Raw genomic sequence first — 25,609 nt, forward strand, 5'->3', positions numbered from 1 at the left:
CTAAAACCACACCACCCAGCACCAGATCCAAACAGCTCTTGAACACCTCCAGGGATGATTACTGCACCACTTCCCTGGGCAACCTGTTTCAGTGCCTGACCACCCAAACAGTGAAAAAAAGTTTTCTGATATCCAGTCTGGGTCTCCCCTGTCTCAGCTTGAGGCCATCTGCATTGAACTGCTTTGGAGCTTGGCTGGCCAGAATTGTGAGCAACACGGACTCGGGCCCTGCGTTAGGGCCTCTCCAGTCAGCCCCGACAGTAAGAACTGCTTGCACCGTGACCTGTCAGCACAGCCATGAGCAGCTCTCACCAGTTTTGCACTGGTGGCTAGCAATGGTCATATTGTTCTTGCATCTTGTGTATCTGGAATCCAGGAAATCCCATGACTTATCGCTGGAGAGCATCACACTTGTCTTTATTTAAACAGGAAGAACCACCAGGAAGCGATGAAGTCCTGACCTTCTCACTGCCATGCAATGGAGGAGAGAGAAGGTGAATGATGCTGCCAAGCCTTGGAATCTCTAGCACTGATGGCTTTCATGATTTATTGTGGGTATTGCAGCAACTCAACACCAGGCATTTAAAAATCTCCGTGGATTTCTCTATTGAAGTAACTAAATTCTAAAGTAAACTAAAAACAAAGGCCAACTTCACCTTCTTTCAAAGGTCTGAGCATCCGAGCTTGCCGCTGTGCCGCTCTGTCCATCCTGACGGAAGGGACCAAGACCGCGCGCCCCAGCGCCGGCGGGAGCTCACTCGGCCTCGGGCTGGCAGAGCGGGGGCGACAGGGCCGGGCCGGGCCGGGCCGGGCCGGGCGAGCAGCGGGACCCCGGGACCGGCCGGGGGGCGGCCCGGGGGCGGGGCGCAGGGTCCAGGGGCGGGGCCCGGGGGCGCCGGCCACGCCCCCTCTCCGCAGTACCTCAGGCCCACGTGCCAGCTCGGCCAATCAAGGAGGGGCTCAGAGCGCTTTAAGAGCCGCGCGCCAGTGAGCGCGCGCTGCAGCAGCGGCCGCGGTGTTGCCATGGAGACGGCGGCCGGGCCGGTCTCTATGGACACGGCGGCGCGGCTGCCGGGAGGGCGGCGGCACGCGCTGCTCGCCGTCATCGGGGAGATCGGGACGGAGCCGGAGCGGGGCGCGCTGCGCGGGGCCCTGGAGCGCGGTGAGCAGCGGAGGCGCGGCGGAGGGCCCGAGGCGAGGCGGGGGCGGCCCCTGCCCCCGAGCGCCGCGGGGCTGCGCGCCTGCCGCGCCGTTCCCGCTGCCGCCTGGGCCGAGGCGGAGCTGCCGGTGCCCTCCCCGCCCTGCGGTACGACCGTCCCGCCGCAGGGCTTCGTTCCCGCTCTTCCCGGAGGGACGGCGGCAGGGGTGGAGCCTCGCAGGCGGCGGCTGCGGGAAGGGTCGAGGCGCTACTGGGGCCGCGGGCCGGGGGCGGAGGCCGCGGGCGTCGGGCGGGGCCCGGGCATCGGGCGAGGCCCCGCGGGGTCGGGCGGGGCTCGGGCCCCCGGCGCAATGCGGGCCCGGTCTCTGCGGCGGCGGGCGGCCTCCGTGGTGCAGAGACCCGGCCGCACCTGCGGACAGCCAGGCAGGACACGGCTGTAGAATTTTTTTCTCCCCTGAGCATTCCTTTATTTGCTTTAGTGACACGCAGTTAACGCTGTTTTCGAATGTCTTAAAGCTTGAAGGTATTTCGTGGTTCTCTTTCCCCTCGGTCTCTGTTTTATTAATGGGTGATGGATTGCATCTTGTTTCCATCTTACCCCAAAGTTCTGTCTTCTTGGAGGAATTGTCTTGTTGGACTGTTCCCTGTGGTGCCAGGGACAGCTGTGAACAAGGCTCTGTTGTGATGTGGCTTCTCCTTGTCTATAGAGCAGCTGCATGAACCAGAGTAAGGGAGGACAGGCCACACTATGCTTCAGGAGTGACACAGTGCAGGATAGGGCTTTCATAACATTTTGCTCCTTTGTTATCCATATCCTGATAGCACCCAGAGGCCTCAGCAATGAATTAGTCTTTGTATATTAGATACAGTGTTGTTTAAAATTAAGGGAGGAGATGGCGAGATGGTAGTTCTTCCTTTGCGGCAGTTTCTGATAGTTTCTAGCAAAAAGAGAAAGGATAGGTGCTCATCTACATCGTGACCTTAAGGGAATCCCTGTTCCAATAAGCAATTAGTACATCTTCAAGAAAAAAGGTCACAGCCTTCTGTCTCTGTGTGCACTTCTCACCCCCGCTCCCCATTTCTAAGGCACATTGATTTGAAAGATGCCAAGGATAAGTTGTAACTGTTGGTCAAATTATATTATTAGAGATGCTTCTGTGACTGTTTTCCTCTCAAGCATCAGCAGTACCGAGGAACAGATGGACAGTGTGATTTAAGAGAGGGATGAGTGTACAAATGTCAGATCTTGTCTAATTTCTCTACTTCATATTTTCCAGCTGTCTCTGCTGGCAGGCCACTTACTAGCTGCTTCAAGAGGGGTGTTTCATGCCTTTTCCAAGGGATGGCTTTAGTCAGTAGAGGTAGATGAGATTATGACAATTTGGCCTCTGAAAGACCCTCTTTGAAGGGGCTACTGCTTCCTGCACAACAGGGTGATCATCTTCACTTGGCACTTCACTGAACTGATGTGCCAACCTACACCCTTATCCATTCTCTGAAACTTTGAAATAGCGACAAATCAGACTGTAAACGAGTGGATTTCACTCTGATTCTGCAGTCATATGCTGATAACCTGGAAATTCCCATTGCAGAGGAAAAGGAAAACCATTTGGAACATAAATTGTAATTGCCACAGGAGAAGTAAATTCTCCCATTGGCCTTCACTGACTAGAAACCTGCTGAAATTCTGCCAAGTGCAAACACTTCTTTCATTTGCATGAGAGGGAGCCATTTCAGCAGTATTGGTAATTTACTAACAGTAGAAGTGAACTATTTGGGGAGCTGTAAACCTGGTTTTCAATCTTTCCTCTGTCACTGACATGGAGCAGGACCTCCAGCAAGTTAGAGGAGTTTTCCCCACTGCGAAATGGGAGAATGACCTCTTCTTGAAATAGACCAAGATTTACAAATTGGAAGAAAGAAATGAAAAATGAGAATGGTTAAAATGGCAGCAGAGTCTGGAGATCTGTCTAGTCAAACTATTATGATTTGCAGATGTCTGTACCCTTGATTCAGAGACTTCAAGAAATGTGGAAATGGCACGCATATGATGATTCCTGTTTCTTAAGTGTTAGGTACTAGAGAGGGCTCACATGAGGGTTGTGTGAGGGTAGAACAGGCTGCTGAGCAGTGAATACAAAGGAGGAAAAAGCTGGGGTTTGTTTTATGTCTGTTCTGTTGGCTGTGGCACCCTGCCTGTGCAAAAACCCCCAAACAAACAACAAAGTCAACACCCAAAGAGATTTTTTCAGTCTACAAATCTCTTGCCCCGACTGATCCAAGAAGTATGTTTTATCCAGACTTCTTTCTGTACCTTGGTTCAGGAGAATGCAATAGTGACTATAGAACGTTACAGAACCTGCTTTTTTACAGGTGTAGAGCTTTGTAGGCTGTGACTTTAACCTTGGGATGCTTGAATGACACTTTTTCCAAAATGCTGTCTAATAAATAATGGTCTTTTTTTCTGTTCCTGTGTGACTTTTGTCTAATTTTGAAACCATATCTGGAAGACTAGGTCTAGTATTAGGAGGAAATGCCAAATCTTTTAAGCCAATTACCTCAGCAGGAAATAAAACATTCACAAGGGCATAAGGAATGAGATGGAAAACTGATGAGTCACATGGTCCCTTACCCAGGCTTTTCACGTGCAAAGAGCTTGAACATTTAGAAACCTTATTATGGTATAGTCTGCACTCTCATGGCAGAGGATTCTAGTCAACAGTGCTCTGACTCCTGTGCCATGGAGTGATAAATTGGAATTGTGGCAAACTGGGAGAGATTATAAGTAACCTCAGACTACCTGTAGGGGAAAAAGGTTGAATAAATACAACAGTGAGTGAAATAATTTCACTCTTCCCTTTCCTTGCTCTGAAAGAGCATCTATTCTTTCTGCATCCTAGATGTAGCAGTACCTCAAATAGCACTTACTGCTGCAATAGGACACGATGACAATGACACAGCAGCTACAGTCAGCAGGATTTGCCCTGCAGAGTGCTACCTTTTTCCTGTCTAGGTCAGAATGTTCATCAGTACTGCATTAAGATGCTCTTATACTGGACATTTGTTTAAACAACTGTGCTATCTAAGAGTGTAACATAGAAAAACATTTTGTTCACCCTCTTGCTCCCTATCTTTTATTACATGTTTCATTTGTTTGTATCCCGCGTCCAAACTGAAAGGTGCTGGTAGGTTGTTTGTCTTGTTTGTTTTTCCTGTTTTGTTTTGTTTTTTTTTTTTAAGTTCAGAGGATTTACAGAGGGCTTTTTGTGCACTCTGCAGAGCAGACTGTCAACTAACAAATAAGCTCTATTAGTCTGCTGTGTCAGGTGTCACCAGAAAAAGAAACAAACACGAAGTTTTCTTTAGCTGCTAAGGCCCTGAGACCTGTGTGATGCAATGATTACTAACTCTGTCTTGGTACGTGTAGAAAGCTGGAGCTTGTGTCCTCGAGGATCCCGTCCTGCCAGAGGCCAGCAGAAGCTGTTGCACAATCTGGAAAACTAGAACTGCAGTAAATGGGAATGATGTCTGCATGAAAAATCAACACGTGTCCCTTAAAGAAAGCAGATATCAGAGGCAATAAAACTTTTGCATTTTATGGAAGAGAGATGGTGGAAGAACTCTTAGGGAGGACCCCATCAATAAATACTGGGGCTGAAATTCTTATTTCAGTTAACCTTAGAAGTCTGGCCTTCAACATCTGTACCTCAGCAGGCATGAGCACTAGAGGCTGGAGTAGGGATTCATGCTGCTATCCTGGTTTTGTTCATGGTGCCATAGTGTAGTGTTGCACCATCTAGGAGAGGTTCCTCTCTACTGGGATGTGAAGATCTGTGGTCTGTAGTGTTTGGTGTCTTCTAGAATGTACAACTGTTCACACTGAGGTCTGAAGGTGACTTCCCCAGTATGGCTTGGTGCCACTTGCTCTGGGAGCAGACGCAGCTTCCTGCTGTGATATGAAGGCAATTAGCTTGCAAAGACTATATAGATTAAAGAGCAAACTCAGTGGATCTCAGTGGGATTAGGGGCTTTGAAGAAGTGATTAGGCAGAGCCAGTTGTGGGGAAGCTTTTGTGACTTGGAGGATGCACAGGCGATACGAGCAGAGAAACTGGTATCTGAGCTGTCAGTAGCATAACCAGCCAGTAGCCCATCTCTGCAGGTGACCAGTGCTGCACAGCACAGAAGATGTAAAACTAACATTATGTATTTGCTTGGTTAGACAGTAGTGTAACTTATTTGGCCTCATCCCTTGTAGCTTATTGGCTTCCCTTGCCTGAAGCCCCAGTTGAATGAAAACTTTCTCACTGCATGTCCTTCAGGGAGAAATGTTTTATGGAAGGTAAGCAACTTACAGCCCTCTGCTTCTGAAGGCTTTCTTGATCCTAAGTATGCTCATCTAGAAGAGCATCACTGGTCCTTGTCTGTCCTGTTAACTTTTTCTCTGTTTGCATTTCTGGAGTAGATGAAATGACAGCTCACTGTTTTGTTGGTTTTTTTTCCCAGGAATTCGTTCCTGGAACATTAATACTCTCTACTGTGACCTGAATCAGCAACTGCGGCTCTTTGTAACCCGACATCTGGCTCAGTTTTCTTCTGAAGTCAAAGGTCAGCTTTTTGGTTTATAGGCATTAACTTTTACTTCTGTTGGATCTGGGGGGAAAACAAAACAAAACAAAACAAAAACCAGGATAAAACTGATTGTGATTCAATTAGTGACTTGTTTGCCCAGGATTCTGCAGAACTGAATGCTAAAGAACCATCTTAAAGGTATGTTTGATGCAATGAATTTAACTTAGAATTACATATCTTATTACAGAGAATGGTGTTGAATAGAAATATGTGCTGTTTAAAAGCCTATTAAACCAGTAAGTCGGAATTTGTCTGTCCATCTTCTGTACTTTATTGAGGTGGCACAATACAGTTTTACTTCATTAGCTATTTACTATCTATGTGAGTAGTACGTAAGAGTAGTCAGATGACTTTCTGAATTCCTCTTCTTGAAGGCCTATCTCCCTTTCTGAGAACAATGAATAAGAGCATTATAAAAAATCACATTAACAGTTAGAAAGTGTGCTTACCTAGCTTGATAAAAGCTTTAACTCTGATTATAATACTTTTACGTAATGTATGTTAAGTTGCCACGGTAAGCACAGATGACACTGTTGTGAAATCTATTTTATATAAGACTGTCTTATAGCTCACTGTATGTTTTACACTATTGTCAAAGCTTCTGAATGTATTTTTCCAGTTGAGAAAGCTGTTCTCCTAATGGACAGCTGTGAAAGAAAGTACCTGGACTCTTCTCAAATGTACCACTGACTGAGAGGTCTCAACTCTCCTGTGACTTTTTAACATGGGAATGAAAAGTTGCCCTCCTTGCAAGGCAATGTGTGCATGTGTATGCATTTAGGGATTAAAATACTCTGTATGAAACATATCAATTGAAACACTCAGCAGAAGATGTCTCAATTTGAAGCAGCTGTAACAGGGCCTGTGGTACAAATAGACCAAAGCACCAATAAGATACTGTGAGTATAACATTTGCCCAGGAATTCTTCTAAGTCAGAGTTGAAATATCTGGATTAATATTAGCAAAGTGTATCCCATTCACTTCCCTTGCTTGGTTTCTGAGGAGCAAAGGGTGATGAACATGTTGCCAGTCTATGAAGACAGTTCCATGAGGGATCTGAGGAACTGCAAGTCTGTTAACCAATTATCAGGCCTATTGAGCAAATTAGCAGCAACTATAATAAAAGGCAGGATTTGTGTCTACCTGGGAGGAGTTCTGCAAAGGGAAGTTCTGCTTTTCAAATGTCTTGTAGCTCTTTAAAGAGATCAGCAAACTTACAGGTAAGTGATTGAATCTACCAGGCAAAAATGTTTTGGGAATCTAAGTCCCTGAAGTCTGTTTAAGGAAGCCTGTAGGCCACAGAATTAGGGGCCAGGCTTTGGTATGTAGAAGTTACTGAGAGAAGGATGGGTAGTAAACAGAAATTCTGATGTAAACTGTCTGTATAGACGTGGTCCTGAACTGGAGGCTTGCAGCTTAACGTGGTACGAGGCATGCTGCCACTCTTCGTCAGAGCCCCTTGCCATCACTGTACATCTGCAGAGTTTCCTGTGGGACTACACATTCCTGCTAGCTCTGCACAGGATCTCTTTTCTCTAGTACATTTTTGGGGAAAGGAAAAGCGTAGCCAGCTCTCAGCTGTGCCTGTTTCTGATGTGCTTAGCAGTAGACTTAACTCCACGAATATTAGCAGCCACTTTCAGTTTGACTAGGGGATTTAAAATAGCTCAACAACCATCCCAGTGATCTTTTCTTTCAAATTATACTTTGTGTTGGACTTCAAAAAACTTTTTATAAATAGCTAATAACATAATTGAAAATCAAGTGATTAAAAAAATACCATCCAGGTTGAATTTGATGGAACAAATTCTTGAAATAATGAAACATTGGTATATACTTTTCTTGCCTCTGTAAAAGGATTATGAGAACTATTAAACACTTTTGAGTATTAGCTTGCATTTTTCTTTGCAAATTTAATGCTTTATGGTGAAAGCCAGGAGGGTTTGTGTAAGAGTCTAATAACTAGCTGCCTTGCAGGAAGATGGCCTTCAGGCTCTGAAGCCTTTCATGTTCAACCTAATACTCATCCTTCACATCCTACTGATGCCTTTGTTTTACATTTAGTGCCATTTGAGGATACATCTGCCACAGCTCACTGAGAATGTGGCAAAGTTCCATTACAGTTCCTAAAGGCAGCTGCCTTTTTAGATGAGCATTCCTAGAAGGCTTTTAACTCAGACCAGGAGAAGAATCTGTTACTGCCTCTGTGGAACATAGAGGCACCTACAAAGAGGATGGAGGCTTTCCCTTCACAAGGGGCAGACTGCAAGTTGCACTGGGAGAGTGTTCAATTCAGTAGGAATTTTTTTTTTCTCCTGTGAGAACAGTCACAGGAAAAACCTCCCCAGGGTCATGGTAGAGTCCTTTATCACTGGAGGTTTTCAGGATGTAATTGGACAGGGTGCTAGATAATACAATTTATGTGTCTTTTCCCCTGAAAAGTTGAACCAGGTTATCTTCTGAGGATCCCTTCCAACCTGGGCTCTTCTGTGCTTCTGTGAATTCAGCTTTGCAACAGTGAGAGGACAGGGAGTTTTACTCCTGGCACAAACCAGGTTGATATTAAGTTACAAATCTGATAGGACGCAAAGGCAAATACACAAGCCCACCATGCACATCTTAGTCTCAAAGTCTGAATTTGATCTTCCTTTTACAGTAACAAATATAGGTCAATGTTTTTACTTGTGCACGTGATTCATCTTCTTCCTGGAAGGTGGAATGGCTTGGAGTGTCAGTCTATGCCATGTGCTTTTTCCACTGCACTGCTTAGTTAGTCTTCAATGATCAGGATCAAGTGCATGACAGTAAAAAAAGCTGCCCTGTTTATTCAAATCATAGCTTCTAGACAGTACAGATGATCAGGTTGTGTGTTCAAGCAAAAGCTGTTTTAGACAAGAGGCAAAAGACCAATTGCTTGTGAAAATTAAATTACAGTGAAAGTGTATGTTCCTTACAGCTGTGGCCTCTTGCTAGAGAGACTTCTGTAACATAGATCATTCGGTGATGGATTTTATTCAGCTCTTGGCTGTAAATAAAGGGACTGCTATATCCTTAATTTGCATGTTCAGGTAGCAAAAAAAGTCAGTAGCTAGCACTATTTTTTTTTTTTTTCACAGATGCAACAGTGATTCTTTGAACTTTGGATGCGATTTGTAGTCCTTGAGCAATTAACTGTCCTGCATCTTTTGTCTGCCAACATACTTCTGACCAGAGAAATGCCAAAGTGAGCATTTGTCAGCTTCTGTGCTTCTTCCTCATGTGTTTGAGGGCTGTATTTACTCTCATAGTAACCACACTGAGCATGACCTCAAAGATCCCATCAATTGCAGTCTCCTAAAATACAGTTTCCCATGCTGTAAGTGCAGCCCGTGTTTCTTGTTGGTACATGTGGCTGCAACAATCCAAGCATTGCTCTTTCCTCCTTTTCAGGTTGTCTGTGGATACAGTGAGCAGCATGAATCACAGTACAGACTTACATGACATGCCTTATGAAATAATGATTGCACTATATCAGCACAACCTTTGAGATTTTGACAAGCTTATTTGTTTTTTATTAAGAAGTAAGGTCATATTTTCTGTAAAGCCATGCTGATTGACATTAATTTAGTATTCTATTTGAATCTTTAGTGCTGATGTGTTTTCCAGTCTTCTAGGACTTAAATGCCAGGGTGCTGGAGTTCAGATTGGAACCTGAGAGCTTCTTAGTCAGTCTTAGATCCTGTACAGAAATTATCTTTTTGCATTTACTTAGTCTGATTGCTGCAATCTCCCACCACCATTACTGTTAAAATTTGATCATCTTTAAAATATATTTTTATTTCTTTCAAATACAGAACGGGAATATTTACTGGATATTTTTGGCTCTATTTGACCTGCAGAGCTTAGTTTTAAAACAAGAGATAGCACAAAAGTGAAAACATGAAAGACCACATATATAAAACTTAATTTCAAGATGCTGCTTTTACCATCTTTAGCAGATGTTTTAATGGTAAGAGAGCTTCTCTGGACTACATATGAACTACATATCCTCAGGGTTCTCTTTGACAAATAACACTGGTCTACATTTCACACATCTGATGCCAGCATACTGACCCTGCTTTAGCGGCTTGGGCCAAGGAGTTGTCAGGCTTAATCTATTTGCCTTTTGTATTTCAAACTGTTCCTTTGTTCCTGCCATGAGTGCTGTGGTTCTCACTATGACACCCAAAAGTTACGGGGAAGATAAGAAACTAGAGCCCCAATAAGCTATTTTGCACTTCAGCTGGGCAGAGGCTCAGCATCAACAGTTTCTTGCTTTTGTGCTGTTCTGCCCAAATGGTGTTACTGACTGAAAGGGCAAATGGTGCTTCTTTTGCCCTAAAATTCAAGTAAGCTTTAAACTGACCCGGTGCAACTCACATTTCTGTATGTATTTATTGTATATTTGAAATTGCTGAGGCTTCAGTGAATCATACAGATCTATTCATGGGAAGCATCATTCCTTTGGAAGAAGTGATTTTTCACAGCTGCTCTGGTTCTGTTAAGCTCCTCTGCTGAATATTGAGGGGAAAATTCTGTTCAACTTTTTAAAAGCAAGTAAGATCAAAGGAAATGCCTTACTGGTTCAGATCAGGGGTCTACCAAGCCCCAATGATGGCCCTTTCCCCCTCATAGGTCCCTCCCTATCTATGCACAATGCTAGAAGGAGGGATGTTCAGACCATGAGCAACTCCTTCTAGTAAAAGCTGTTTGATTCCTCTTGAATCTAGACTCTACAAATGCTGTCTGCCTCCACAGTCATGTGTAGCAGCACGTTTTTGAAATTCACTGACTGCTATCTGGAGAAGAAATTCCTCTTCTATTTTTATTTGATCTAGCTTTCCTGGGTGCTCCCTAGCTTCTACCATTTGAGAGGTAATGACCCCATCTTCTAGCTTTGACTTTTTTTCTATTTTATTTTTTTTCCTAAATTGGAGAGTTCCTTTTGAGACTATTATGATAATGCCACTGTTTGAACATTTTAATCATTTTGGTTTTCAATGCTAAACCTGAATTGGTAGATACAACACTTTATGATCTTCGTTCTCTCAGATCTTTTTCCCTCATGGAGTTGATGAAACTTTTAAAGAATTGAAAAAACTGATCACCTGCAAACAAGGTCCGTTACTTATGAACTTTAGCAAAATATTGGATTCTTTATTTTAGTGAATGCTCAGTGTTACTGCCTTTCTATAATTGTGGGCCCTATTTATGGCGTGGTGCTTATATGATTTCTTGTAATACTTGAAACTATAAGATTTCCAATTCTCATCCTTAACTCTTGTTCTTGAGTGATATCACCACAAAGCAAACCCTCCTACCTGCACTGCAGACTTCAGCAGCATCTGGAATCTGGCTGGCTTCCACAAAACTGGGCTGAGGCCTGTGCATGGCTGGCCCAGGGGCTGGAAGCTGGGGCCTCTTGATGGAAAGCTGCAATGACAGTTAGGGTTCAGCATCTGAGTGTGCAAATGGCATTTTTTCTGACAACTCAGGCATTTCAAGGGTTGCAGGTGTGGTTTTTATCAACTTTATATAAGTTTTTTTAATTTTATTTTTTTCCTCAGCAAGACACCTGCCATCTTTTAGTATGTAACCCATTTTAATGCTTCTGGGGATTTTTTTGTTGTTGCTTTGTTGGTTTTTTTGCCTAGAGAAGCGTTTTCTTTACATTGATGATGTAGATTTATTCTCTGTTCATTGTTTTTTTAATAAGTGTTCAAAAGTTCTGAGTGAGCCAGTTAAGAACAAAAAAAAAAAAGGGTGGGGAGGGGACATATGCTTCCACTCAATGCCAGCAGAAAACCAGCAAAGGCTGTTGAAGATATTTTCTCCATCTTGTCCAGTGTCTGAGAGCTGTTAATTTTATAATGGTTAATGGATGATCTGTATGATGCAGAACAGTTCTTTAAACCGTGCTCCAGTAACTATTTCACGTTGTCCATCACAGTAGTTGCACACAAAATAAGGGCAGGGGGGATGGTTGTTGGTATTTGTGTGTTTGGCTTTATTTTTTTGTGTGTTGCAGTGACATATTTTTAGCTTGACAAAGGCAGCATTCTCTTGGTGGCCATGTGCATTGTAAGCACAGCAGCTGCTGTGACAGAGGGACCTCCCAAATAAAACAAGTTCTAATACATGCTGCTTTTGGAGTCATCATGTTGCTCCATGTTTAGCAAAGGTGTTAGAACTAGAGATACTTAGTACAAGTTAATATAAGCTTTGAGTGGTTTGGGTTTTGGGTTTTTTGGTGTTTGTTTTTGGTTTGGGGTTTGTTGTGAATGCTGCTGGGATTCTGGCATCAGTCACATCTAGATTTTGGTAAGGAAAGCCTTGTGAATGTGTTGTGTATCGTTATTTTGCTGTAGCTCTATGCACTTTTCTCTAGTATCCCTAATGCAGTGGCTTAGAATAGGCTTTTCCAGTCCTTGTCAACTGGACCTTGCTAAGGCAAACAAGATGAGCCAAGGGGAAGAAGGATTAAGTAGGAAAATAATCTTTAACATGTGACAGTTTTAGCAGCTGTGTATAATTTTCTGACAGATTTTTCTGATGTTTCCCTCTACTGTGCTGTGAATGCAGCTCCCCAGCTCACTTCCTTTGCTTTTAAAGAATCCCCGGTACTGGTGTGGGCTCCTGGACTGAGTCTGTGATCAGCTGCTCTCAATTCCTGTTTACCCAAGTTTTCCACTCAGGTTAGTAGCTTTGGGTGCTCCATGCTGCTGTCGTTCAGGGGCTGAGGACCAAGGCTGAGCCATTACCAAATGCAATCTCATGGTTTGGCTCTCAGGTTCTGCTGTGCTTCCCATGGTGGCTTCATGGGGTAGAAAGCCAATCACAGACAGCAAATGTGCCCTATCTCACTGCTTCAGCACAGAGTAATGGGTGGCATTAATGTGCCAGATGCCAGAGAAACAGGCCATGCCATCAGCACTAGGTGCTTGTGCACCCTGGCAATGGTGGCAGGCCCTCAGCAAAGAGGACAAGGCTGTGGCTGCTGCTCTGCTGCACCCTGCACAGCCAGTGGGACCCAGCGGAACTCCTGGAGTGATCTCATCTAGAATCTGAGCTGCTGTTTTGGGAAATAAAATCTTCTAAGTCCATATTCAAAAGAGTGGAAAAACAGTGTGGACATCGCCTGTTAATCCTATTTTACACTGAGATTAATTGTTGTCATGTGCTATTGTAATTTTAATGCCATAATTCCTATCTCCTTAGAAAACAGATGTCCCACAGTCTGACTGGCTCTTTTCCAGGATTTTGCCTTGCTTTATTAACTATGGCATTGCTGGAACATGTGCCTCTTTTTTCCCCCTGTAAGAATTTAACATTTCAGACCAGAGGCACCATTTTTCCCTCCTGATCTGATGTTGCTTCTTTCCTGGGTAATCTGAGATGATGTGCTTTTTGCTTGATACTGAGAAATTATGATTTTCCTTGTGCTAGAAAACCAGGAATTCTGAAGTGGAGTTAATGGGGATCATTAAGGACTTGTGCCTAGAGGTTGCTTTTGAAGTACCAACTTATTTTCATTCTCTTCTGTATAGTGGAATGCCTTGCTGCTTGATTTGGAAACTTTAGGGGATTGTGTGGACAGGCAATCAGCTTTTCTTGATTTCTTGCTATGACACATGTTACTGCAGAGGATCCACACCAGATCCCTAACCCATCTGCAATTCTGTAATTTTTTTCTTTTCTTGTCTTTTTTTTTTTTTTTTTTTTTTTACTTTTTGCTTTATCCTGCTGGTCTGTGTGAAACAGTAGAGGAACAAATGGGTCAATTCCTGAGCTTGAGCTTTGGAATATGAAGAACACTGCAAAGAAAATTTAATTCACTACCTGAAGACAGTCTCCTGTTTTTGTTTTAAACCAAATGCATGTTTTAGGTATTGTTTGTGGGGTTTTTTTGGGCAAGTGTCATTTTTATGTTTTGTACACTTTTAGGTCTTTTAGGTAAGGTGTTCTTCTTTTATTTAAATGCATTATTGGTCTGTTATAAACCATGGGTAATTATCATAGAATCTCCTGAGTTGGAAGGGACCGACAAAGATCAAGTCCAACTTCTGGCCCTGTACAGGACATCCCCAACAGTTCCACCATGTCCCTGAGAATGTTGTTCAAATGGTCCTTGAGCTCTGGCAGCCTTGGGACCATGACCACTGCCCTGTGGAACCTGTTCAGTGCCTGACCACCCTCTGGGGGAAGAACCTTTTCCTAATATCCAACCTAAACCTCCCTTGACACAGCTCCAGCTGTTCCCTCGGGTCACAAGAGTGAAGAGATCAGTGCCTGCCCCTCTGCTTCCCCTTTGGAGAGCCAGATGAGCTCTGCCCTCAGTCTCCTCCAGCCGAATAGACCAAGTGCCCTCAGCTGCTCCTCATATGGCTTCCTGTCAAGGCCTTTCACCATCTTTGTAACTCCCCTTTGGATGTTCTTTAACAGCTTTAGATCTTTCTTATACTGTGGTGCCCAAAACTGGCCCCAGGACTTGAGGTGAGGCTGTCCCAGTGCAGAGTACAGTGGGACCATCACCTCCCTTGCCCACCTGGCGATGCTTTGCCTGATGCCCACCAGGACACAGTTGGCCCTCTTGGCTTCCGGGGCACTGCTGACTCGTATCAAACTTGCCATTGACCAGGACCCCCAGGTCCCTTCCCACAACTGCTCTCCAGCCTCTCATTCTCCAGTCTGTCTGTACATCCAGGGTCACCTCACCCTAGCTGCAGAATCCAGCACTTGTCCTTGTTAAACTTCGTATGGCTGGTGAGTGCCCAGCCTTCTAATTTGGCGAGGTTCCTCTGCAGGGCCTCCCTGCCTTCGAGGGAGTCAACAGCTCCTCTCAGTTTAGTATCATCAGCAAACTTACTCAGTATCCCTTTGAGTGCAGAACCTGAGTCATTTATGAAGAGGACTGTGCCTAAACGGAGTACTACAGGCACACATGTTAATTAAAAGAAAATATTCAACATAGCCAAGAATTCCTGCTATCATGGGGGGAAATGGTAGAGAATAAGCTTTCTGCCATAGATGTTCTATATGGGGCTCCTCCGCTGCAGGGGCAGTGAGACTGCTGTGGTGGAAAGCTGAGCCAGTACAGGTCACTGCTGTGGTCAACCTGCTCCCTCTCCCATCCTCCCTTAGGACTGGTGTGTGTGGGAGCTGCTGGCAAAACTGTCAGTACCACGCTAGTGGGGGAATTCCCGATGCACACATGCTTATTTGAGAGTAGATCTTCACAAACCAGACTCTGTTGATATAATTATTCAACTAGAAATAAACCAATGCAGTTATTTTCTACTAAGAATTAGTCCTTATACGTGACACAGACAAAAATAATGCTTGGTGAGGTTTTTCCTTGGTTTTTTGCACTTTATCTCCATGGATAACTAACTTTCCAGTTTTGCAAGTTTCTTCGCTCAAAGCTCCTAGAGTTGAAATCACCACAGTCGTGATTTCTAAAGTTAGAACTTGCCCCATTAAATTATTACTCGTGCTTCTAAAACCAGACCTTGTGGTTAAATGTTGGCAGTTCATGGAATTCAAAATCTTGAAGTGCATACAGAGGCAAAGAATAACTGGGTTTGTCCTGGAACAATCTCTTTTGTCCTTCAAGGACAGAGGGAGTACATTGAGCTGAGCCAGTCCTGCTGTACTGTCTGTCATACAGAGTGATTTGAGGGGTCATGATCTCTTTGAATGGACCTTGAGAGATTAACCCTTTAATTTGATAGAAAGGAAAATAATGATGAGATCATTGGGGAAGGGTTGGACCTTTCTTCAGGACACAATGTAAAACAAGCATATTTTGTTGTTTTGTTTTCTTTAGTACTTTGTGTTCTGGTAGATGTGAATATTTTTCTTTGTTTTCTTTTTAAAAGAAATACTAAGTCTGGGCTGTCCTTGAGGTAGTAGCTTGGGAATAACTCAATGTTTTGGACTTCTCAGGCCTTTGTTAAATGGCTTTGGTGGAATGCATTCTGAATCCATGTAACATAGTAGGGGTTTCCCCTGTGATATTGGTCTTTATCTGTAGAACGTTTTAGGATAGTTGAGCTCGATGAGACTTAAATTTCTGATAGTTAAGAAAACAAAAAGGAAAAGATCTCTGAACAACATAATAGGACAAGGATGTATTTCTTTCAGAAATACTCCACTTGTTTTATTCAGATTTTTGTAAACAGAGGCCTATTCTGGATTTTTGTCTGCCTTCACTTTGACAGTAGCTATTGTGGAAATTGGTAATGGCTATTTGCAATTTGCCTTCAGGTAAGTGAATGGTTTGGGTTTGACCTAATCCTGCTTCTTTGCCTTTAAAATTCTAGTGAGTTCTAATGATTCTGTAGAAAAACCTGCAGTAGACAGTTAGACTCCTATAAAGAAAATTCTCCTGGGATTACTGTTATGAAGATGGCATTTGCTTGTATTTTTATTCCTCTTTCATGGGGATGAATAATTCAAAGTGGTTATTGATTTTTTTTTATTTTTATTTTTTCCCCCCTTCTCCTCCCTCCTCCATTTGGTTTCCCTCTCTGGTTTCAACTGAGATACATCCTTGCAGGAAAGCATGTGCTGCAGTGCTGATCTCATCATACAGGAGAGCATAAACCCAAGAAGGAATAGTGCCTGAAATGGTCGTCCTGTTTGATCTATCTCTAAAGAAATTTGCCTATTTCTCATATTTTTTATTTTTCTTGACTAGCAGGTCTTATGAGCAGAAAGTAACTAGTAACCATAACATCCCAAACATACACACAATTTACTAGCACTAGTTTGGAGGGACTAACGTTCTATTCATGGCTGGGCTTCGCGAACGAAGATTTGGGGAGGGCTCTACCCACGTTTGCTGCAGGCACATTGGTGGCTAAAAAGGCCAATGCGAGTAGACAAGAGCGGTTGCAAAAGGCCCAGCAGAAAGACTCCTTAGGTGGTGTCAGCAAGACACAGTTCTTTCTGTGTTGTCTTTTCTCCTCGAGAGTGATCCTGCTGCGTTCTCAAAGGCATCAGCAGCGTTATAGGTGGTGTGTCTCCAGACCTCCCGACTGGAGGCCAGAGTAGACCAGTTATGTTGATCAACCCCTGGTATGGGTTAATAAAAAAGTACCTTTTTTTTTTTTTAAGCAAGTCCTCAACAGTCATTGACCCAGTCATGTAAACATGGCAGTATATCCAGAGTGTTGTCACTTTCCCAAATTTATGTTGTCTTGGAAATTTTACTCGTGCCACTGCTAATTCTAAATCCCACTCTACCTTCTTCCTGGCCTTTCTCTGTCAGGCTTAGCTCCTGCCTGCTATTTGCATCATCTTCACTGTTGCCACTGAAGCTTGTTGCCTCTTTCCTAGGATACTGCTGTGATTTTGTCAAGCTGTCCTACCAGTGCCCTGTCTGTAGAGCAGCATGGCATCTGCTGCCTGGACAACTGACAGGGCACCTGCTGAATCAGTGCCTCTGGCCTGACACTGTGCTCTGTAAGAATGTTAACAACCTTTGCGCCTCCCTTCGGGCATTGGAGACAGAGTTAAAAGAGCAGGTTCCCAGGAATCCAACCCTTCTTGGGGCAGCTGTACCTTTTACAAGAGATTACTGTCTGTTTCAGAGAAGGATTGTGATCTGAGGCAGTTAGACATGTCTGGAAAGAAAAAAATAAAAAATACCCACTGCAGGAAGAGGAATCTTGCACCAGGTTTTGGCTCTTGTAGCTTCTCTCACGTTGCCTTGATTGCCTGACTTTCTTTCAGTGACAGACTTGTCTCGTCCCTTCTCCTTTGCTCTCTGTGTCTGTGGGGAGATACAGAAAACTTTGGGGTGTGTGCATGCCTTTGGGCGCGGGTGCTGGCCCTGGCCCGCACTGCTGAGAAGTACAGCCAACTCCAGCGCTGGTAGAAGGCGTGGGTTTCTCTTCAGGTAGATGTATGCTGCTTATTGGAAACACTTTTGAAGAAGACTTTCCTTGAACTTGGTGTAATTAGGAAAACACTAGGGTTTTATCCCAGTGTCACTAGGAAATCACTGGGATTTGATCCTGGTCCCTCTTCCCTCACTGCCACTCTTCTGGGTGCTAAGGAGTCATGCTGCACTCGTACAGAGACACACTGCTGTTCTCACTGTGCTCTGGTATTTGCCTCAGTCCTTCTCTTCGTGTTCCTTCTGGCTTTTTAGTACTGCTCATGTTTGCTCCAGTTTCACAGCCTTGATTTATAAACCTCTTTATCCTTTCCACCGAGAGTTCTAGACAGGTCGTCTTCTGTCATTTTCCCTAAAGCTTTTCAGTTGCTGAGTTAAATTAGGATCACCATTTTTAAAACCTTATTTTCTGGGACAAGAGGGATCAGAATGTTGGCGCAGAAAACTCACAGGGTTCATGAATTTGTTTAAAGTAGGAATTGGAAAAGAGGCTGGTAGCAGGTGCTGACAGTCTCTGTGGACCTGCATTAGGGATGCTATTACCACAAAAATAAAACCTTTTTTAGTGAAGAAAATGATACAAAAATAAATGGAATGGATGACTTGGGCTATCCACCTTTAAACTTGCAAAATTCCACATTAGAGCTGCTAATTCTCAATAGCTCAGATGATAATCATTCCTTGGGCCCTGAAGCATTATAAAGATGAAAGTATCATTCTCAAATTAAGGAAGAGGACCCTAACTATGTAACTGTATTGGACCTGCAAAGCAGCTGAAAGAATAAAATAATTTAGAGATCAAAGGTTCCTTTAAATAGAACTATACAGACAAACAAAGGGTTGTCACTGCATTTCAGAAATGGTTATTTAAAAATAAGAAAACTTGATAAAATATGAAACAAACATTTAGTCAGAATTTAAGCAACCAGAGAGATTAAAAAGATACAAATGTTTGTAAATAAGAAAGGAGAGGGGAAGTAGGGAAGCCTCACTAAACAGTTGTAGAGAAAGATGCAGTACTCAGCAAAAACAAGTATCCTTTAGAAACGTCCTAGTAAAGCGTGTAGAAAAGAGTAAAAATTGCTGTACCTAGACAGAAATGAAGATAGTCAAGAGGATTTTAGAAGTGATTTACCTAAGACTTGAACAATCATCGGTTCTTTTGGTTGACTGAAAGCAGATAACCTGTGGAAGTCAGTAACTGGATAGTCAAAGCAAAAAAATCTTCCAAGAGGACAAATGCAAATAAATCCTTGTTCTTCTCAGCAGTTTTTCTCTGTCCTGTGTGCAGTGGTAAGAGCCATGTGCAAGGAGAACTCAGAAGCTGGCATGCATACTAACGGAGAGGTTCGAGTCTGTGCCGTTCAGAACTCTGCTTTTCACACAGAAGTGTGGGGAAATAAATATATTTAACTCAAATTTAATACCTGGGCTGCTCAGGATGGGTCAGGCCATGGTTATTCTTTGTCCTAAGACTTTTCAGAAGATAGTATACTCTTCATTAGAATTTCTTCTCTTGTTAAAGGCTTTGGCCTAAAGTTGTGAAGAAAATCAAATGTATTTGAGCTTAAGACAGTGGGCAGTTCAGAGCTGTTGTTCAGAGAAGCGTGACCTCTCGAGTCATTGTAAGTCTTATGCTTTAGCTGTAGTTTTGGAGATCTCATACCTCATAAAGCCACAGCCTTCACTCGTATAAAAATGTTTTAAACATCACAGTAGAGAAAAACATGGAAATGTGTCCCTGGCTCCACCCTAAGCTTTGAAAATAACAGAAAAACATTTTAAGAAGAGACTTCATATTTATGCTAGCCTGAGGGAAGAGCCTGTCTATAGCTTCTTAAAATTTATGATCCAGAACATTCCTGACAATGTGATACTGACTCAGGTGTGCAGTGATGAAATAAGTGTTCACACTGTTAACAGTTTAATTCCATATTTAATTCCATATCCTAGTCAGAAAGGAACTACTCTTAACATCAGAGGATGCTTTGAGGCCTTTTCAAAGCCATGTGGACAGGGAACAGAATTCTTCAGCCAAAAGATGGGACCTTTGTTTCAAACCTTAGTGATTTGGTGATTGTTGTCTGTTTGATAAGATGGACAAAAGTGTTTTGGGTTTTTTTAGCATAAGTGGGAAAAGCTCCGCCTCTCTTTTCTAATTCAGTAGCTGAAATAAATCTGTCCTTGCATCAGAGAATAATAGTGTCTTTATTTGCATGTTTGAATGGTGTTTGGAATTGAACATCAATGAGCCTCACCTCAGTACTGGTTCTGGTGCCTGTTCTGTGAGGTCCTGTAACTGTGAGACAAATCTCCTGATTTCCTGAAGGACTGAAGAAATGGAAATGTTCCTGATCATAGCTCTGTAGGTCTCCACGGCTTTAGAAAGGTGGAAGTTGAAACTAGAAGCTCAGTGCCCTCTTTTTAGGAACTGGAAGAGCCTTGAAGATCGGTGAGCGCCTTCCTTGTTAGTGCCCTTTTTCTTCTGCTTTTGATGACTATTTTTAAACTTTTTGTTAAATGATAGTTTGTTGTTTTCTTCACAAGCTAAAAAGAGATTATCTGCAACTATTAGCTGCTCATGAAGGCAGGAGGGCTGCCTCAAAGAATATGCGTGCAGGAGGCTTCTTAGGCCCCTTCTATAACAGGTGTGGGGTAAAGGCAGCAGCTGCTTTAAGAACCTCTTCAGGTTTGAAAAGTGTCTTACTGGTCAAGCAGTATACATATACCGAAGAACTGTGCTTTGTGAAAACCACCATACCTCATCAGTGACTTTTCTTTGTTAAAAAACACTTGCAAAGTACAAAAAGATGCATTCCAGTTTGCTGTGGCCTGAACATGTAACCGAGAGTGGAAAGTGAGAGGTAAATTAGAGACATTCAGGCATTAATTTCATAGAGATAGCTATTTCTGATGTCAATTCTCAACAGCAATTGGAAGATGCTGAATTTTTATGGCATATAAAAAAGATTTTGAGGCAAACAAAATAAGAGCATGCCACAATATTAATGAAACAATGTCGTTTCCATATAAAACAAGATCATGGACGGAAGATAAATTGGCCTGTTTGTATATTCAAAAGCTTTTAACCCAGTTATGGGCATCAGACTAGTTCATGCTTAAAAGTGTACTTGTATGACTGTTAACAGGAACAGATTTTGGAACAATTACTAATATCAGGAAATGTCCTAATTAGACAGTAAAATTTTATTTTGTGGCTTGAAATAGACTGTATCAATATAAAAAACTACAGAAGGAGATCTTGCTGCTCTAAATATCCTGCTAGGGGCGAAATTTGGTCACTGTTGCAATGGGTGTAGAAGAGGAAAAGGCTGCAGAGTTGTATGTCACTGTATGAAATGGCCTGAGATGTGTGCCCTTCCTGTGAGTGCAGTGTGAGCTGTCATCCTGGAGTGCTCTGAAAAATCTAGTAGTGGCAGTGCAATTTCCAACATAGATAAGTTCTAGACCAAGGCTATGCTACCCCCCTCCCTCCCTACCTGCACCGGTGGCACTGCTCTCTGAAGTGACAGACATGTCTCAGTGTTGTGGGTTTATTTGGAAAGTCCTGAAGAACTGCCCAATGGATGAAATTGTCCCTGGGCTACCACCTGGGCAGTGAAGCGGATGATGCTGAATATTAAGAAGCCTGGTTTATATGAAGCAGGAGTAACAAATACATCCTCCTGCTTTGTCTTCAGCACTGCTGCATAGCAGTACCTTCTAGGTGATATCCTTTCCTCACCTTGTGCATCTTTAAGCTGAAAAAGGGGACTGCATGTTTGGCTTGCAGTCATCTGCATCCCTGCCTGTTTACTTGGCTCTTTACTTCTGACTCCTTATTCACTTTGACTGTGCAAATCTCTCCAGCTTGTGTTATACTGGTTATAGTGGGATGACAAGCACAATGGGTGGTGACAATGACCCTGTTTTGAAGAATGTCTGTTGTGATGCACAGGGGATGAGAAAACGAATCTGAAGGGATGATGAGCAGAGGACGGTGGAACCATGGACAGCAAAGGTAATGTATTCATTTTAAGGGGATAGGAGAGGGGCAAATACAGCCTGTATACATCTGGGGAAAAAAAAGCAATTAGGGAGAAACCAGTCCACTTGTACAGGGGTAGTATCGTACAGGGAGTACACTACAATATATATGCTCTTCTGTGACTTCATGGAAATCAGTAAGCTTGGCTGATTTACTGATGGCTAAAACTTTGTCTAAATCTAGATTGAATATGCTATTCCACCCTTATTATATTAAGGATTGACATAAATGTCTTCAGGCTACCAAAGAAAAAAAAAACAACCTGGAACATGCAACACTTTTTAAAAGGACTTGGAGGGACCTGGGCACCACTAAGATTAATGTTGAATTTGTGTTCTCAGTGGATGCTGGCAGATGTTATCCTGATGCTGTTTTTTACCATGGTGAAGGAGGTTCTTACCAGCACCACTGTTAGAAGAAACATGCTCCAGATCTGTTTGGGGCACATTCTAGCCCACTAGGAGGGGTTCCCAGTCACCACAGCTGACTGACTGGCATCAGCAAGTTGCTGGTGTCACTGCCTGAGTATTAGAACTGTCAGGCAGAAGTCTGGGACATGACAGATGTAGTGAAGCAGCTCAGCACCTCCCATAGCATGGAGCTATTTTTTAATAGTTTGTCCCTTGAGAATTTTTTAACCTTTGGTCTTCTTATAAATAGGGTGTTAAGATGAGGATATGTTACCTGTGCGAAACATACAGAAATCTAAGATGTTTGATTCCAGTGTGGTAATTTTTCCTGAGGTTCACAAATATTTGCCACTGATTGGCATAATCTGAAAGTTACAGAAGGTTTAATTTATTTATTTATTTTTTTTAATTTTTAAAACTTATAACAAATTCTGGGATATTTTTTTTCCTGAGCATTCCATTGTGTCTTGAAAAATCACTGAGTGGGGGACTTGCTGTAGGGCAGACAGGACATCTCCAGCTTTCACAGTTAATTCTGGAACCTAGAAGTAAGCTGGGATCATGTGTAAGGCAAGCAGGGCACTGAGAGTGGCTTCAGATCTTGCTATGGAAAAAAAAAATCACTATTGCCGACTAGCACACTATGGAGTAATTTCAGTGCTGTACTGGGAGACCTGAGCCCAGCAGAGCAGGAACGAGGAGGCACAATTCTCTGCAAGTGCCATGGAGGTCAAATGGGCTGGACACTGCTGGTTGTGAAACAAGTTGCAAGGTTCTTGGAAAACAAACATTTATCTGAAAACAGTGTTGGAAACAAGTCTCCTGTTCTTGCCTCACTCATTCGAGTTCGTTGTCTGTCCAGTGGGGTCCGAGGTCACTGCTGACCCATCCCTGTGCACCAGCATCCAGGTGCTGGTGTGTGGTGCCAGGCACGTCTGTTCCCGCCCGGGTGGCCAGGACTGTGCCGGGTGGTTCGTGTTGCTCGTCTTTAACTGGAGGAGCTGCTCTGGAGCTGGAGCCCGGCGCGAGATTCCAGTTTAAGAGTCGCTTAAGCCGAAGCCCTGCCAGGTGGGATGGGGAGCACCCTTCTGGGCAGCCCGTGAGGAGCAGCCTGATGGCAGGGTGTTGAGAAAAAACGTTCAGCCAGCACCGGCACACATGTTGGCCGGGGTTTGACCCCCGCGCCGGGTATTTCGAAGCGCGTGTCGGGGTTTTACCCTTGCAGGGTATTTCGGGGCGCGGATGGGGGTTTGAACTGGGCCGGGTATTTCGGAGCGCGGGACGGGGTCCCGGTGTTCGCCGTTGCCCGGACTCCGCCCGAACGCCGGAGCCGCACCGGGCTGGCCACGGGAGTGGCGAGTCCCAGGGCTGCCGCTGGGGCGCTCCGCGGCCCGCAGAGGGTTAAACCGCCCTGCGCACCGGGGTGGGGGCGCGGCGGCTCCTCCCCGCCACCGTGACAAGGCAGCCGCTCGCCGCAGCCCGGGCCGTGCCGGCGCACCCGCCGCACTCCCGGCAGCCGATCGGCGCCGCTCCCCGGGCAGGATGGTAGGTGCACCTTCCTTCCCCACTGGCCTGGGGCGGGCAGCGGGGGCGCCGGGGCTTTCAGGAGTGAGGAGCCCCCAGTGCCGCGGGATGCGGGACGGAGGCGGCGGCGCTTTGTTCGCGGTCGGATGCTGCTCATTGCTTTGGAGGACAGCGGTCGGCCGGGTTGGACGGGCCGTTCGGGGGAGGTAGCGGGGGATATCGGTGACGGCAAGCGGACTCAGCCCTGGCTGGGCTCTGCGCTCTCTGCGCCGTCCCAGTGAGCTACTGGGGCTGCGCAGCCCTGGCAGAGGCGCAGGTGATGGAGACGCACCTGCGCGGAGCGGACATAGCGGGTGCGGTTTTCTTGGCTTGGAATTTGATGCTGTTTGAGTAGGGGGCGACTGACAGTTCAGGGGCACTAGTGACAAGAGGGGAGGGTGGCTGCAGATGGAGCTTGGGTTTTTTTATAATCTGCGGACTTCGCCCCTTGTCAGCTGTTTGTGCCCGAGTATAGGAACAGAACTCGAATTCCCCAGCTGCTCAGCTGTTTGTTGCACTTGTGTCTTTAGCTCAAGCACAGAGAGTGATGTATGAAGATAGGTCTAGAGAAGAATCTGGAGAAAATATTCTGCCTGTCAGGGACTTAAGGAGTCCTGCAGCACTGGTTTATCCCAGTTTGGTCTTCCCTGAAGATAATGTGCTGCTGGAGAAGGGAGGAGGTGGCACAAGGCACCTCACAGATGATGCCTTTGGGCAAGGCTTGGTGAAAGACTATTAATGTCTGTATCACTGTTCCGCTCTGTGCTGATGCTGGAATGAGGCTAATGCCAGGCAGAAGGGGGGAGGGTTGTTAAGGTGGACTGTCGTGCTGTTAATTCCATGGAAGAGAGACACAGGGCTGGGCCCCTTTTGCAATTTCTTTTTCCTTTGGTGCTGCACGCCCACACATGAGTAGTCTTGAAGTAGCTGAAGTCTGGCTTCAAGCTTCTCAACGCTACATTCTTCCACTGCAGGAAGCCAAAAAGTATCCAAATGGGTCCACTTAGTGGGGGAGGAAAAAAGGAAGGTTCCTGTAAAACGTGAGTGATGCAGCCTTTCAAGGGCAGCAGAGAGGGGATGTGGCCAAGCTTGAAGCTGATTTTCGTCCTAGTAGGCTGTGGGGAGGGACTTTGTGCTTAAGAAATGAGAATAGCAAAGTGCTTTCTTTTTCCTAGCAGTGATCCTTTGTCATCGTTCGCCTCGCTGTACTGCCCACGTAGCACAGAGGGATAAGGAGCCAGCGGTCCCTTTATCATTAGCTCTCCTGCATTGCCAGTGGTACCGTGTGATGATGACACCTTTGCAGTCACAGACACACGGGGTTCTATTTTCATAGGGTGTGTCTGGCATCTGTTAGTGTTGCCACCAGTAAACATCTTGCTAAAAATGTTAAATTATCTGTATGCTAATGTTGAAATGTGTTGAAGTATTTCAAAACAGGGCCTTTTATTTCCAGTGTCCAGAACTAGAGAAGCTAGAACGGGAGCTAGAAGCACTTTGCACAGACCAGGGTATGTGACCATGAATATCTGTCAGACTCTCCTGTTTTGGGTAAGAGGGGGAAACAGAAGAAGAAGACCTCATTAACCAGAGAGGGAGCAACGAAAAGAAGTCAGTAGTGAGGCCAACAAAAGCTTTCTTAATAAAGAAGAGAGGGGGCCGAGAGCAATCAAACTGGGACTGTCAGTGATGTAGGGAGGCGAAAAAGGAGGGAGCTGTGATCAATGTATCATTGATCACACAGTGAGGTTGGAGGGGAGGAGCGTGGCTGCTGCACACTCACACACACAGAAACACGCGCGCACACACACACTGCGGCAAATTCTGCAGCTGGTGCCTGCTGGCTTATGACTGCAGAAAAAACAAGCTCCAGTTTA

The 25,609-nt window shown here is 44.5% G+C and overlaps 1 protein-coding gene across 4 annotated transcripts in view; it reads left to right on the forward strand.

Annotated features, from left to right (window-relative positions):
- Positions 1-1,003: 1,003 nt before the first annotated feature.
- MAP1A (microtubule associated protein 1A) overlaps positions 1,004-25,609 on the forward strand; it is a 56,804-nt gene continuing 32,198 nt past the window's right edge. For 2 of the 4 annotated variants that reach the window (XM_032699862.1, XM_032699864.1), the window contains exons 1-2: positions 1,004-1,162; positions 5,665-5,766. In XM_032699862.1, the coding sequence (XP_032555753.1) occupies positions 1,024-1,162; positions 5,665-5,766 (241 nt within the window). In that variant the 5' untranslated portion in view covers positions 1,004-1,023. Of the gene's footprint in view, positions 1,163-5,664; positions 5,767-5,808; positions 5,929-23,599; positions 23,715-25,609 lie in introns of those variants that run through there. The other 2 variants (XM_032699863.1, XM_032699865.1) reach the window with 2 other exon arrangements.

Source organism: Chiroxiphia lanceolata, chromosome 12, assembly GCF_009829145.1.
Source record: "Chiroxiphia lanceolata isolate bChiLan1 chromosome 12, bChiLan1.pri, whole genome shotgun sequence".
NCBI lineage: Eukaryota > Metazoa > Chordata > Aves > Passeriformes > Pipridae > Chiroxiphia > Chiroxiphia lanceolata.